The sequence below is a fragment of the Eupeodes corollae genome, chromosome 3, assembly GCF_945859685.1.
Source record: "Eupeodes corollae chromosome 3, idEupCoro1.1, whole genome shotgun sequence".
In the NCBI taxonomy this organism is placed as follows: Eukaryota; Metazoa; Arthropoda; class Insecta; order Diptera; family Syrphidae; genus Eupeodes; species Eupeodes corollae.
The window spans coordinates 122,555,612-122,571,520 of record NC_079149.1 but is presented as its reverse complement, the minus strand read 5'-3'; the positions used below and the strand labels follow the sequence as shown (position 1 = coordinate 122,571,520).

The 15,909-nt window shown below is 33.5% G+C and overlaps 2 protein-coding genes across 2 annotated transcripts in view; one reads left to right on the top strand and one right to left on the bottom strand.

Annotated features, from left to right (window-relative positions):
• Nucleotides 1-15,909, top strand: part of LOC129952828 (protein dachsous) — a 232,028-nt gene that overhangs the window by 119,757 nt on the left and 96,362 nt on the right. The window lies entirely within an intron of this gene.
• LOC129952829 (myb-like protein X) lies at nt 10,180-12,395 on the bottom strand. Its single transcript, XM_056065680.1, has 4 exons — nt 12,181-12,395; nt 11,448-12,120; nt 11,265-11,388; nt 10,180-11,204 (listed from the first exon to the last, which is right to left on the bottom strand). The coding sequence occupies exons 2-4, from the start codon at nt 12,108-12,110 to the stop codon at nt 10,723-10,725; spliced, it is 1,269 nt and encodes a 422-aa protein (XP_055921655.1). The 5' UTR covers nt 12,111-12,120; nt 12,181-12,395; the 3' UTR covers nt 10,180-10,722.

The window sequence follows — 15,909 nt, the reverse complement described above, 5'->3', positions numbered from 1 at the left end:
AAAGAAGAGCGAGTGCAACCCTTTTCCTAACAAGCTGCTGCACAGCGACTCCCCATATGCACTGAACCTTTTGAGTCCATCCAACTAACAAGAAATCAAAAGAAGACAAAAACAAAAAAAAAAGTTAAGAAGAAAATGATTCTTCGTCATAATTTCCCTCCCCATCCATTATTTATGGCGCCAAAAAATCAGATAACAGCTGCAATTCACAAAAAGTAATTTCCGTTGATTTCCGATCCGTTGTGTTTTTGTTTTTGTTGTTGTTATTGATGTTGGATGGCAGGCCGTGCCGCACTCGCATATCACATCCCCAATCGATACCACTCGCGCATCCTCCCCACAACAACTCGATTCCTTCCTCTCGCTTGATGATGATGGTCCATCTGATGCTTGGTCGTCTTATGGCTGGTTCTTAATCCTTTTGAAGCGCGTTGACCACAACATGAGCATGAATGAGGTCCAATGATGATCGAAGATTCAAAAAAAAAAAAAACGCAACAACAACATAAGAATCATCATCAAGCCACGTCTTCGTCATTGGCGGCGGCGTCGATCGTCGTTCGTCGGTCGTCGTCATCATCATCATCATCATCGTCATCATCTTCCATAGAGAGATGAACTGGACATGATGGGCTCGCACTGAGAGAAAAGATGACCCAGCAAAAGGCAAACCATCAGCACTTAACCATCCGTGAAACGTCTTTTGTGTGATTTTTTTTTCATGGAATTTAATTCGATTATTAAATTTTTGTATGTATATCAATTTTATTTTTCGTTGTTCAACTTTCAATCACTTTTTTTATTTTTGTTGTTGTTTATAAAAGAAGAAGAAGAATTTTTTCATATACAAAATAACTTCCCCAGCGAGAGAAGAGAGAGTGTGCACTCTGTGGTTGAAGCTTAAAACTGCTCCTGCTTCTGCTTGATGCTGCTCCTGTGATTATGGATGGTTTTTCTGTGTTGAGCCGAGATACTTTGTTTTTGAGATACATTTTGCGTAAATAGATGTTCCAAATGGAATTGATGGTAAAATCATGATATATTCACATTCACAAGACCGGGCGATCGAAGAGCGCGTAAGTGGTTTCACACCGCAACTTCCTGGGCACGTACTTCAAGGAGAAAATTGTTTTTGAGGTGTTACTCTACAATTTTAAGCTATTTTATGTTGATTGGATCAATGGTTCTAACCGCGATTCTATATAATGTACCTTCTCTTATAATCTGTAGCTTGGTTTTTTGATTTTGGTAAAAAAAAAGTAATAATAAATGATCAACATGCGCATAAGAAAGAAATATTCCTTATGCTGTAACAAGATTGGTGGTTTTTCTTGTGTTCTATGTGATATTATGTATGGGGTTGATGGTTGATGAAGAATTAAGAATGAAGCACCATCATCAATTGGAAGTTGAACAAGGAGTTAATCTATACGGAAATTGAGATTGACTTGAGTTAAGATTGAATTGGTAAGAATTAGAAGTCTGTAGAATAATCTGGATCAAGTCATCGGAAAAGGAAAAAGAGTAAGAAACATACTAAAGCAGCATCAGGTTTCTAAGATGCATTCTTCATCAGGTGCTATTAGTAGAGTTTACACTGGTTTTTTAGTCCTATCATTTTTTCAAAACCAACTATTCTTACCTGTTTAGTGACGAATACCATTGATATTTTTAAATGCTGCCTTAAATGAAACAACCCTCCGTAATTGGATCGGTTCCCTGAAAGACGGTGATTTTAAAGTTGACAACAGTTTTGGTGGAGAGAATCTCTTCTAAGACCCTGCAGTGAGAGAAGTGGCACCATATAAATGATTCAAACACAGAAAATTTGAATTACTTATGAATTGCAGCAAAGAGACCTTGAGTGTCATTATTTTCCTTGAATCTAGCTAGCCTAAAAATAAACAAAGTTTTTGTTTTTCATCACTTGAAATTTAAAGAAGATAAAGTCATTTACTGTCATTTTTTATTGTTAACGCGTTAATTTTGCTGAATATTTAAGATACACATTTCTATATGTTTAGTTAAACCTTACTAACTAGTTAAGTTAAGTGGTGAATTGGATTTTTAGATTAGATAGATTTAAGATTTGATTTTTATTTGTATAACGTTGATCAAAATTTGTTTACAAAGTTTAAAAACAAAACCAAAAAGAATGGTTTTACTGCCGTCTGCCTATAGTTAATAAATCATAAAAAATAACTTAGGTCAATAATATATTTAAAACCTTCAATTTATAATTCTACTTCTATAGAGAAGAGCTAGTCTGCAAAATTGATATAATTTTTTAACTTCCATATTGTTAAGCAAGAGTATAACTTGATTGGAGTCAATATTTCGCTACCAAAATTACTCTTCTTATTTCTTTAAGAACTGGGAATCTTCCAACAAACTGTAAAACATCTTCCCTTTCCTTTAAATTGCGCAATGAGCATATAATTGGTAAGTCATCTCTATGAGGTATAAAATTTAGCTGCATAACTTCAAAGCAAAAGGTTAAGTGTCATTCCACATTCTCTTGCCAAATTTATCCAATCAGCACACCAACTTGTGTTAGTTCGTATTACTTGAAGCGCTGCTATCTTCGGACATTGCTCATCTTTATAACTTTCAAGATGTAATCGACTTGAATTTTTAGGGTTCGTATGAACGTAGGTGATAATCCTAAATCCAACATAATAACATAGTTGGTTGATTAATGGCAATCTAAAAATTCGCTTAATAAAGTATCGCAGAAGTTTCTCAACTGTTTCGTATTGTTTCGTTCCCCAAGTGTGTGCCGCGTAAAACATGACAGACTCAGATAAAAATATCTAAAACTTTCTGCTATGTGCTATACTTTTGTTAGAAAAACATATTTTCCAAGTTGCTCTAATTGCACCATTAAACTTGACTAGTGTCCATGTTAAAATTTTTCGTTAAGTAAACTCTAAGGTATTTAAATTTCGTGACAACTTCAATGACCTGTCCATTATTGAACCATTTTTCTTTCGCCGAATTGCGGTATCCTTAGAAATCAAAATTTTGGACTTATTAAGATTCACCGTTATATATAACATTGATACAAGCCGTTTATCATTAACTACAATGATTCAGGTGATACTGCCAAAAGAACAATGTCGTCCGCAAACAGCAATGGCGAGGTCAATGCCACCTGGTAAGATCTTCAATAAACAAGGCGAACAGACTCGGACGTAATGTACAGCCTTGTCTGACTCCCGATTGTGTTTTAAACCCTCTCAACAACTCTTCTCCATTTCATACCTTAGGAATTGTATCTGCATATAGATTCTGAATAACTCTCCCAAACTTCCATGACATTTGCGTTAATATACAGCTTGTAGATAAGCGCATGTCTATCGATCATATCAAATACAGATTTAAAGTCAACGAAAAACGTATATAGCTTCTTGTCCTTATTAAAGAATATTTCTGCGATACTTTTAAGGGAAAAAATGTGGTCAACCGTCGAATAACCTGTTCTAAAGCCTGGTTGAAATTCCTTTAAGAGCTTTTTATCTTTTATCCATTTATTGAAACGTTTTTGCAAAACCAGCTTGAATATTTTATATGAACATTTAGAAAGGATATTCCTCCATAATTATACACATCGGCCAAACTCCCTTTTTTGTGAATCGGGAAAATGATAGACTCCTTGAATTCTAGTGGTATCATTCCTGTTTCCATAAAATTGTTATATATAGTTGTCAGTCGGTTGATTAACTCTAAGGTGCCATACTTATAAAATTCTTCTGGTATGCCATTCAGTCCGCATCTTTAAGTTCCATTCTACTTCTATTTTATAATTTTAAGTTATATTTCATAAAACATCAGTAACAGATTTATGTTTTTTCAACTAAGCAGTCGGCAGATTGCCATGTTTTTTTCTTTGATTTTTGTAAACAATGTAAAATATTCAAGGCAAGCAATACAATTTATCTATTTAGATCGGTTCAGCAGTAGAATTTTAGAATAGTAAAACTTTCTTTCTTTATTTCTTTGAACTCTGAAAAATATATAATATTAGAGGATCTTTTGACATACATATATAGAGTGTAATCTAAGCCTCAACTTCACGAATGTTGGTTTTTAAGTGCTCAAGAGTTTAAGGTTTATCTTCGTTAATTTTTCAATTTTTCCGTAGATCGACAAAAAAAAACGTAAACCGGTGTCCAATCGCTTGATTTTGGCGGTCACTTAATATCAACATGACGAGAAATTACGCGGCCAGGAAATTTCTCTTGCAATAAAGCCATAGTTGTGTGCAAGTGGCACCGTTTTGTTAAATTCACATGGTATGAGACCCAGTTGTATCCAATGCATTATGAAAAACCATTGTTTGGTGAGAATGTTGGACTCTCCAATGACGCCAGCTTATATTTGATTGTAACCCATTGTTTTTTTTTTTTCAAAGCACAACTTTCAAAGTAGATCGATGATAATTTGTAATCTCAAAATCCTATATTACAACATTATTTACAAACAAACACTAATTGGTTTGTAGTGCTATTATCGGTACATTTACAGCGCCAGCAGAACAACTATCAAAATGAAACCTGATCAAAATGATACGTAACGTTCTTACACCTACATTCGACTTTTTGTATTAAAAATCAATAGATCGTGGGTGATAATAGCTCAAGGAATAAAAATAAGGAGTAGCTTCATGAGTCTTTTGAAAAACAACAAAAACATAAGCATGAACATTGAACATTGAACTTAAGCATTATAGATTAATTCGCTCTTGAGTGTCTACAGATTTTCATCGAATGCTTTTGATATAGAATTTATTTTTATCCTCAGAACCAGCCTAGAATATTTTTTTCACTTTTAACGTTTTTGTTGTTTTTCAATACAAAATACGTATGGTGGTGTCTCGTAAATTTTAACCGAAGCCTAGACCATGAAGAAAAACGCACCTCAACATTGCCGCCATGTTTTGTTTTACCTTTTATTTTTGTTGCTTTTTTTTTGTTTTTTTTTTGTCTTTAAGAAATGAAAAAGAAAGAAGTTAAAAAGATATCAACTTTATAAGAATAGGTTACAGTTGGAATTTATTTTCCAGATACGAATTTGCATTTTGTATAGCTTCAGGCAATTTTTTTCAATTTTTCTTTTATTTTGAAATTTATAATCGATGCGTGGGCACATCATACTGAACTGTGTGTGGGGATCGGGGGCTTTATAGTGTCTAAAAGTCGTTATTGGATTTAAACTCTTATGGGCTCTTATGAACTCTCGAATGCATATACGCGTGTGGTCGTTACATACTCTTCAAGACAGACAAAATAAAAGTATAATTAGACTTAATGGGATTTATTGGATTAACACAATTATGCTTTGCAGAAAATCTGCCTCGCTGCATATTATTTACCAAAACCATTAAAACTCTCTTCCATACACTAAATCAGTGTTCTCTCAGTTCTTTCGAAAAAATAGTAAGAAACACAAAAAACCTCATTGCATAAACTCCTTATATGTACATATCAAGTCTAAATTCGCATCTATAAGACGCGACAGCTTGTAGCAGTTTACTAACAACAGAAGCAGCATCAGCTTCAATAATATTGCAACAATGTTGCATGATGATGATGAATAATCTGGGGAATCCAACTCCTGTCCTGTCCTGGATGGCTTGGTTCGAAGAATAAATTCAGAATTATTCTTCTTTTGAAGCTTCCACCATCATCATCAGTATCATGACCAAGTCTTTGGCTACAAGGAACCACTATAGGTGCAACATCACGTGCATGGCTTTTAGTAATGGTGTCGTGCAATCATCATATGCGCCTCTCTTGTTGCAGCATTCTTCTATATTGTATTGCAGGTAAAGTCAGCGTGAAATCGATCATTACATCCATCCAGAAGAAACCTATGCCAGAAGTTCCATATAGCAACTCAGACTTGACTTGACTTGACTTGGTCTGATGATGTTCTAGCTTAATGCCAACAGCAAACGAAAAAAGGAAATACCGCACGTTTTGATCTTTAATTTAATGTTGTGATGACATCCGAATAAACACCGACATGTTTAGATTAAATTACCGTCTTTTCTCCATCATCATCATAGGAAACACATAATACATTGTCCGCGGCCATATTGTGTTGAAGAAGCTGTTGAATGCCAAGAACCTTTTCCAAAATTAGATCCATCGAGGATTTACCTCTACGAGCTCTCGAACGCAACCACACCCAATATATTTTCCCTTCTCTGTGTATGGAGGTGAATGTGGTGAAATATGATCCACAACGGTGAAAATACTTCATTACTTAAATTCCATAAATTTTATAAATTACTTATTCAATCCCGCTCCTTAGCTGCAGCGGCAGGTATGTAAAAGCGCAAGACGAAACTAAAAGGCGGCCTCTCTCTAATATGCGATATGCGGACTTTTGGTCTCGGTTTCGGTCTAAATGGCTTTCAATCCTCCTCTGGATACGCCAGTATATGTTGTGTATATGATTTGTATGCAAATGCCATTTATCCATTGAGCTAGTGTAGTGCTACTGAACGCGATGCAGTGCAGTGCAGTGCAACATATTATATGCACGCCATCGACAGTGCAGTGCGCAGCAATGGACCCATTGATTTCTTAAGATATTCCATCTAGTGTTTGGCATTTGTGTGTGAATTTCCCGCATTCGCACACATAACACACAACACAACACAGAAGGATAGTGCGACGATTACGACGACGACAAGCAACGCGACGCGACGAATGCTCTTTGTGCGCATTTTATGCAAAATCAAACGTCCAAATCCATGAGCATGCAAATAGTATTCTAATGCGAACATGTTGCCAACCATAATGTATCTTGGTATAGATTACGTCTTATGTTTAAAAAGCACATCGTAAGTCGCGTCGTTGCCAGTAGCATTCTTAGTTTTTTCGAACTTAAGTCAACTGAATCCTTAATTGAATTAAAAAATAGTTTGTTTCTTTATGAATGGTGATTGAAAATGAATTTGAAAGTTTTGAATGAATATTTTTTCTTCAACTTCATAAATATCATATTACCAATTAGCACAGATATTTTTCTTTATAAATACTCAAAAGTTTTATTTAACTGTTTTCTTCTTTGTGAGCAAGAAATTAGTAAGACTGAATTTCTTATGGTATTTTTTTTAATCCAATAAACTTCAATCCGATCAAAGATTGTATCTTTTGGATATTTTTTGTATCTTGCTTTTTTTTGGGGGGCTGAAGCAGCTGTCAATAATTTAAATGCCAATTAATTAGCGGTGGGGGCTTGAGCCTTCTTTTTGGGGAGATTTTTTTTTTATATTGGGTTTATTTTTGTTGATAGGATTTAACTTGGCTTTAGCTGCAGAGATTTATTAGGTATGCAAAGAATATAATATATTGAAGCCAATGAACTCTTAAAGCTCGAGAGTTATATAATATTAAAAACGGAGATGTTATTTTTTTTTTAAATGATACACACCTCCGTTTTTTTTCTGGATTTTTTGGTGTTGATGACATTTGAGCATTTTGCTTGGAGCGGAAATAGAGTAAATTAGGGACATTTCATTTACATAATACTTAGATCAAATAGACTGCAGTGCGGATTTAAGACGGGTTATCCATTTTGCGGTTTCAAAAGTATATAGGGCTGGAATTCGGCATTTGTCAAACAAAGTTGTTGAACAAACTTTTGGTTTTTAGTTGAAAGTCTGACATTTATGAAAATAAATCGTTTAACTACCGCAGAACGCGTACAAATTCTAATAATTTTTGTATTTCATACATTCTTCCATTATCTCAATATTCTGTTTATGAAGCTCATATAAATAATGTTAAAGATATTGCAAAAACTTTGATGAGAATAGTTTTATTATAATCCTTGGAGATTTTAATTAACCAAATGTAAAATGTTTTTTTTTTTTTCAAATGATGATGAAGAATATTTTCCTTATAACGTAACTAAAGATTTTGAATACAATGTAATTAATAGCCTATTGGCATTAAATCTGCCACAAACTAATAATGTTCAAAATTTTATTGCTAGAATTTTAGATCTAATTTTTATTGATAAGAATCTAGAAGCTCAATTAGATGAGGTTAGTTTCCTTTTGGGTGAAAATAGTGTTCATCATAAATCGCTTGAAATTAAATTCAATTTTTCTGTTTTAATTGAATCACAGTTTTATTCCAATATTATAGCTCATTAACATGGTTTTAAATGTACTGATTTTGTTTATATGAACTGATATTTGGAAGGCGTAAATTGGAAAATTATTTATAATTGCAGTAAGTTAGAGATGGTTTTTGCTATGTTTCGGAACATATTAGATGATGCTGTTGCTAATTTTGTTTCTTTAAAAAAAATCGAAAATTCAAAAAGACCAATTTTGTTTAGTAAAAGTTTGTCTTGGTTAAAAAATTTCATAACTAAGCTTTGCAAAAAGATTAAGATTTCGAAACAATTTTAAAGATCTAGGAAAGAGTACAAATTCTTAAAAAAAAATGTATTTGGTCTCTTGAGTTGAAAATAAAAACTATTTCGAAGTGTTTTTGTTCATTTATAAATACTATCTAAATGAAAATAAATGGTTTTTTTCTGAAAACTTAGAAGATATTTGTAATAACTTTGCTTTATTTTTCCAATCGAACTTTTCTGATTTTGGTTTAGATTATAATTAAACACTTAGTTTCAATTCTAACACTAATGTTGACCTTTCTTTATCGACAGTTGATGTATTAAATGCTTTATCGTCGCTTGATATCAGTTTCTCTGCCGCACTGGACAATATTCCACCATTGGTTTTGAAATTTTCTAAATATAATCTTAAAACCCCACTTTGCTTTCCTCTGATAACTCCTTTGCATAAATGTGGATCTAAGGCATCTTTGGAAAATTGTAGACCTATTGCTTAGCTTCAGCTGATCCCGAAATTATTTGAAGCAATTGTTAAAATAAAACTTTGTAGTTTAGTTCAAACCATATTTCCCTGCATCAGCATGTTTTTATGAGTGGTAGGTCTACTGCAACAAATTAAGAAATTTTTACAAATAACTGTCTTGGTTGTTTAGAAAATTGTACTCAAGTGGATGCAATCTACACCGATTTTTTCAAGGCGCTTGATAAATCTTCTAAAATGGATCAGAAGCTATTTGGTTGGACAAAGACAATTTGTTAAAACTGGTGATGTTCTTTCCAATGAAATACAAAATTTGTCCAGTGTACGACAAGGTAAATTTGAATGTAAGATAGTGTAGTATTGTAACGTTTTCTAAAATAAAGGATATGATATGTTTTGATTACAAAATTGTGAATCAGTTCATGATGAGGTTAACGAATCACTTTGGTGTGATTTTTGACTTGAATATGAATTTTTATTCTCAAATATGATAATGTTATTTCAAAAGCAACCTGCAATTTGGGATCTATTTCAAGAACTTCCAAAACATTTGAAGAACCTTATACTTTAAAAACTTTTTTTTGTCCCTTGTAAGACCTTTAAGTGAATATTGTTGCATCATATGGAATCCCTTTAAACAATGAAGTATTTTAAGGATTGAAAAGGTTCAGAGGAGATTTATAAAATATGCTTTACGAAAGCTTTATAATTATTCAAATATGTTGCCTTATGAGACCAGATGTGCTATAATTGACTTAAAACCTTTAGTATCTCGAATAAAATTATATTCAGTTCTCTTTGCTTACGATGTGCTCAACTATAACATAAATTGTTCATTTTTGTTGTCTCAGTTTAATATGTTCGGTCCGGAGGAGTGATTGGACCTTACTTCTTCAAAAACGACGACGATGGGACGACTGTTACCGTAAATTCAGATTGTAATGGTCACATGTTAACCGGCTTATTCTTGCTGATATTGAAGAATTCGACTTGGAGAATATGTGCTTTTAACAAGACGATGCCACATGCTTAATAACTCGAGCGAATATGGCTTTATTGCAAGAGACTTTTCCTGGCAGTGTAATTTCTCGTCGCTGCTCGAAAGAGCGTGTTTATGCAGATAAGCCTTTAACTCTTGCGCACTTAAAAACTATCAGTCGTTAATTTATTTCTGAGATACCGCCCAATATGTATCAAAAGGTGTTCGAAAATTACCTCAAAAGAATCGATACCCGGAGATTTAAATGATGTGGTGTTTCACACATATCTAATGTCAACATTCAAAAAATCATAAAACCGAAAAATGGATAACAATGTATTGTTGATAAGACTATATTTAAAATATCAAGAATATTTATAAAAATCAATGAAGCAATGTTTACAATCGAAGTTTAAAAACGCCATATTTTTAAATTTATCATTGATCAATTGAAAGTTGTCGAATTGAGGCCCAAAAGTCATCAAATAACACCCTAGTTCAAACCGAAAGTCACCAAAGAATTTCTTTAAATCTCCAATTAAATGAAACTTCAAATTAGTACTGTTCTGTTCCAGAACGATATTGCTTGATGTGTAGAAGACCCTTTTGGCCCAACCTTGACTTTTTTCCTTACGATAAAGGTTCTTCGAACAATTACAAAAGTTCTTAACTAGTTCTCAAAACAAATTTATAAACACAATTTTACCAGCTAAGATTGAACTGATACTTAAGTGGCCATTACCATCTAGCACGGGGCACTTAAGTGTCACCAATCTTGTGTAAAACTGTGCCTTCAATTTGACTCATATCTTCAAGTTTATCCTTGTTTATATTTTTTTGAACCTCTGTTACTTTCATGGCTTAAAATGTATTCAATTTGTTATCTTTGACGAACTTTTGGCTTGTTTTCTTGTTTTTTTGGCTTTTGGCTGTTTCTTGATTCCTGTTCTGTGAAATCACATTCTTCGATTAAAACTTCATCACCACTTGGCATAGATTGATTGGAACTTTCAGCTGAATGATTTTTACACCTTGCTTTTTCCCTCTTCGGACCACATTTTTGATGCTGACTTGATGGATTTCTACACCTTGCATTTTCTCTCTTCTGACCACATTTTTGATTCTGGTTCTTAGAACATCCAAAGACATTAGGGCATTTAGAATTACATGCATTTAAATGTGTCACAGTTTGACGTCTGTTCAACAAATTATTATCACTTGAACTAGATTCATTCTGCCTACCACAATAGGTCTTACATTTTGACTTGCACTGTTCATTTTTTCTTTCTTGTTTATTTTTTTTTATCATTTCACAAAGAGTTTGCATTTTTTCAGTACTGCGACGATCATAATATGATATTCCTGTAGTCAAAATATTATTTCAAAAAAATTTTAGACTGTTGAATCATTTCAAGAACTCACGGAATTTCAAATCCTGATGGAATTTCTTCAAGACATGTTCAGAATGTCCAACTTGACAAGAAAGTTTATTTATCTTGTCAATACAGCATGCAAAATATCTCACAAATACATCCGTAAAAGCTTTCTAAGAAAATGAAGAAAAATTTAGAAGAAGTTTGCAAAGATGGAAGAATTCTGCTCAACTTTAACAACTTCTTCGAATGATTCTCGAATCAAATCAAAGAGATCTTCACAAGGATCTTCATCTTCTCGATTAAGCGATGATGTTTTATCCCCCTTGTCATTTTTACAGGAAAAAGATGAAGCAAAACGAGCACATTCTTCTTCTACTTCTTCTTCTTCTTCTTCTTTCTCTTTCTCTTTTTCTTTTTCTTTTTCTTCTTCTTCTTCTTCTTCTTCTCCTTTTTCATTTTCATTTTCTTTTTCGTTTTCTGCACAACAATGTCGACAGCATGATGAACAACAAGAAAGATATTGTTCGGAGGGTCTTTTTCTACACGAATTGTTGGAAACTTTTTCTTTTGGTAGCTGTGGAACTTGTTGTTGTTTTTCTTGTTTAGGCTTTTCTTTTGTGATCTTCTTCGGTTTTTCTACTTTTTTAGGCTTGGTTTCTTCTGGTGGTTTCTCTTTTTTTTTTGTTTTTCGCTTAGGATCATCAATTTGAACATCCATAGCTCTACTTAATTTAATTGGTTTTTGAATGAATTCAACGCATTCTGAATAAGTTAATGGTCTACAATAATTAACTAGTGAATTTCGGCAAGCCCTTTCGCATTTTCTAAGCAAAGATGGCCTGATACAATTCAAGTCTGGTTCTTCAACGTATATGCTTCTTTCCAATTGCATCAAGACGTGACTGTAAATTCAAGAATTCTCAAGAAATGAGCTATTAGGGGTTTGTTGCTTTTGTACTTACTTTTATAAGATTTCTGTAAGGAAATTAAAGTGCCGCATCGACTTCTAATTTAACAGTTCTTAGCAGAATATTTTTCTTCACGATTTTTTTGAATTTTCCTTAAAGACATGCAATTTGACTTAAAATTTTGTATAGAAGATTTGATTGAAAGACTGTCAAAAAATTTCATAGACTGCTTGATTTTGTTTATGTATTTATAAAAAAAGTATTTTTAAAAAATCATTATTCTGTTTAATTTGGGAATAATGAATAATAACTCAATAAAAGGTTTTTTTTCAATCACGTTTTGACAGTTTTGAACTTTTATTGTGAACGCACACTTAAACTACGAACTAAATTTTCAATGACCATTATTTTCATCAAAGAGTTAATTGTTGGCTAAGGGCCTTTGTGTGTTATTATTCTAATGCTCCAAGGGCCACAACAAGTATGGAGTAATTTTACTAACGATGGTGCTTTGTTTCTGCTGAATTGTTTCCCTCACAACAGCACTCGCACGCAGGAATGGCTGAGAGTCGCAAAATCACAAAGGCGTAGTTCTCAACGGACTGTTGCGCCACAATTTATTTATCATGGTCCAAAAGATGGCGGTAGCTTTTTTCTAAACGTGTTGAAAACTGTTGATATTGTTTTTAAATATGTTGTCATACATTTTAAGAAGGTTTTAGCCAACGATTTTATCGAATCAAGTTACTTGTCTTCATTCCACGGATGGCGTTTTATGGATCTTAGACTTTTTCATCTACTAATTATATATAAGTGAAAGCCTGACTAAACTACTATCGGTATATCTTAAGACTGCCGTGACTACTATCTCCAGGGCTATAGCATAAACACATATCAACTGAAAATTAATCAATTTTTTTGACACAAGTCAACACTAATATTGATTGAAACTAAATGTTACACTTTTATCTTTTAAACAAGCACCTACTGTAAACTCGATAAGCTTCACTTTGACACTATAATCTGAAAGTCTAATCAATTTTCATTGGCGGTCTGTGTTATCTTTAGCTTAGCCTTAATTTCTTCTTTTTAAAAGACATTTATTGGAAAACATAAATTAATCACTCAACGACAAACACTCTTTAAAGAAAGTTCCCGGAAAATGTCTTTTTTTTTGAAAATTCAAAATATTTTGCATGAGTTAACCATCAAACAAATAGGATACAAGTCGAGCTCACACTATTTATTTTTCGATGCATAACATAATCAAATCCTCTTTCTACATACGAACCGAGTATATCTTAACATATTACACGACACATGATGCCTCAGCAATCCATTAAAATTGTCGCATTCAATCTCAAGCAAAAATCCATATAACTTCTTTTCCTTTTTTCGTGCTAATTATTATTACGAGTTTGAATACAAACATATTTTCCCCCATCATCATTCAACATCCCAGTTTAGGAGCTAACTTGTAGTCTTATAAGTCATGCATTTTGTTTTGATATGAATCCAATCAATTCGTCGCGTCCCGTTTTTTAGTTGCAGCAAAAGACAGCTCTGCAGCAGCAGCAGCAGCAATAATCTCAAAACCAATCAATAAGCGAAAAATGTGAAAGTGCTATATCATGTGTCGCACACGAACCGAATGTCACTAATGTCGCCACTAAACACGACACAATCATCCTCGAAAAATCTTCACTAAATGTCCCCCTCTCGCTAGAAACCATACACTTCTGCAATAGGTTTTTAGAGAAGACCGCAAAGGAGTTTTGAAAATAAAAGCCTAAAAAGTGTGCACACATTTTTTGATATACATTATATGAGTAGCTACCTTTACTACTTTCTAAATCGATTATGACATCTCTGGCAAAAGGCTTTAAAAAAACTTACACAAAATTCAATACAAAACGATATTCGATTCATTTTTGTGTGATGCAGTTGTAGTCAAATCTAAATCCAAGCCGACCAAAAAATAATCCAATATCTTTTGCGCTCTCTCACGAGCACGACTTTTCTTCCTTAACTATTTTTTTTCCTGAAGTTGAAAATCGAAATACAAAACCATCGCATCGCATTGACGGAAGCAGCGGACGACGAACGACGGACAAAACGGTCTCTTAACTCTAACTGCCATAGAATTCGGCTTAAAGCTTATTGAGCGGAATCAACATGGAGTTACGTGTGTAAAAGGTATGCATGTTGTTACAACTTATAGCGGCTCATATCTTTTTGGACACAGTATCGGCCATAATAAACGGTCTCTCTGGTTTCTTGTTGTTCGCTGCTTCTCGCGCAAAGACCAAAAGACAAAAAGAACTCGTTCGCGTTCGTAATAATAAGATACGAATATAAATTGAACAAGCCTTACATTCGCATGGTATTCGAATAGGTAGTTTGGGCACCCGTATAATTCACATTTAGCGCGACTATATCCAATTAAAAGCCACAAATCAAATTATAAAAATGTTCCTCAATAAATTCAATTTATAAATCAATTAAATTGCATTAATAACTTTTATTATATTTCTTTTTCATTACAGGTGAGTGAGTGAGTGTACCGCGTTGCTTTTGGACATCTGAAATTGAGAGACTGAAGAAAAACAAAAAAAACTTTCACCCTAAAAAGGCGAAAATGTTAACAGGTGGTATTTTAGAAATGTAAGGACATTCAACTTATCGACTTTAGGTTATAGGATGAATTAAAAGTTGATCGTGTTATAATAAGCATCAGTTTATAGTGGCGACAACCACCAATTAGTCGCTCAGTGGGTAAGTCTTTTTTAGGTATTTTTTCTGTATAAAGTTTCATATGACCACCCAAAGTTGGTTGAATTGTTAACTATACTCTTTGATAGCTGCTTATGGTAACCTGATGGTTGTCCATGGTGGCTTTGACTGAAGCGACGCATGGTGGTGGCGGCGGCGTACAACACTATGGTGCTACTTCAATCTCTAAGTGGATGGTGGCCTTTTTGACACAATTAAATCAAAATGTCTGCTGCAAGTCACAGGCAATTACACACTTCTTGGCAATGTCTTTCCTCGCATTGGTGTTTGGTGTTTGGTGCACATGATGGGTATGGGATAATACAACAATTTCAACAACAAAAAACAACAACAAAAAATTAAGACACATACAAAAAATTGAAGCCAATTAAAATATTTCTGTAATTGCGTCAATTGCTATGGCACACCATGTGTAACATGTTTTATATGTATGTACGTAAGTACGTAACTTTATTCACATCATCAGGTATCGCCAGGCCAGAGTCAGAGACGTAACGCAATCGATTGATGGTGGTAAGGGTAACAGAACAGAAACAGAAACAGCAATAGCAGAAAATTCGGACATCAAAATGTGAAATGATCCTTTGGAAACAAACATAACAATTTTTTCCATGCCAACTTCACACCGCCACCACACCGCAGCGCAACCACTGTCATTTCATGGACTCAGCGTAAGCAAAGGGTGTTCTTGGCTTCTATTAGAGAATGAGTCAGCGGTTTAATAAGCTGTCGAACTTAAGGTAGCTTTGTCATATCGTCTGTCAATAACATTGTGTTGGTCTACGTCGACGCGAGTGTTCTTAACTTGTTAAACGGATAGATAAACTGACAGTTGACAGATTAATTTCAAATTTGTTTACATTTAAATTTAATTGTCAATTCCATAAATGAATTGATTGATTGATAAATAAATGTGAATTTAAATAAGTTTGCTTAACTTTTTCTGTTCGTAATAATAGACAGTATGATTTTTTAAGAATTGAAGTAAAC

What these genes read in the sequence shown, in the direction of transcription:
- LOC129952829 (XM_056065680.1), bottom strand. Translation starts at nt 12,110, where the DNA reads ATGCAATTGGAAAGAAGCATATACGTTGAAGAACCAGACTTGAATTGT. An exon ending in CATTCGAAGAAGTTGTTAAA is followed by an intron (nt 11,389 to 11,447) that starts GTTGAGCAGAAT and finishes TCATTTTCTTAG; the next exon opens with AAAGCTTTTACGGATGTATT. An exon ending in CCATCAGGATTTGAAATTCC is followed by an intron (nt 11,205 to 11,264) that starts GTGAGTTCTTGA and finishes TTTTGACTACAG; the next exon opens with GAATATCATATTATGATCGT.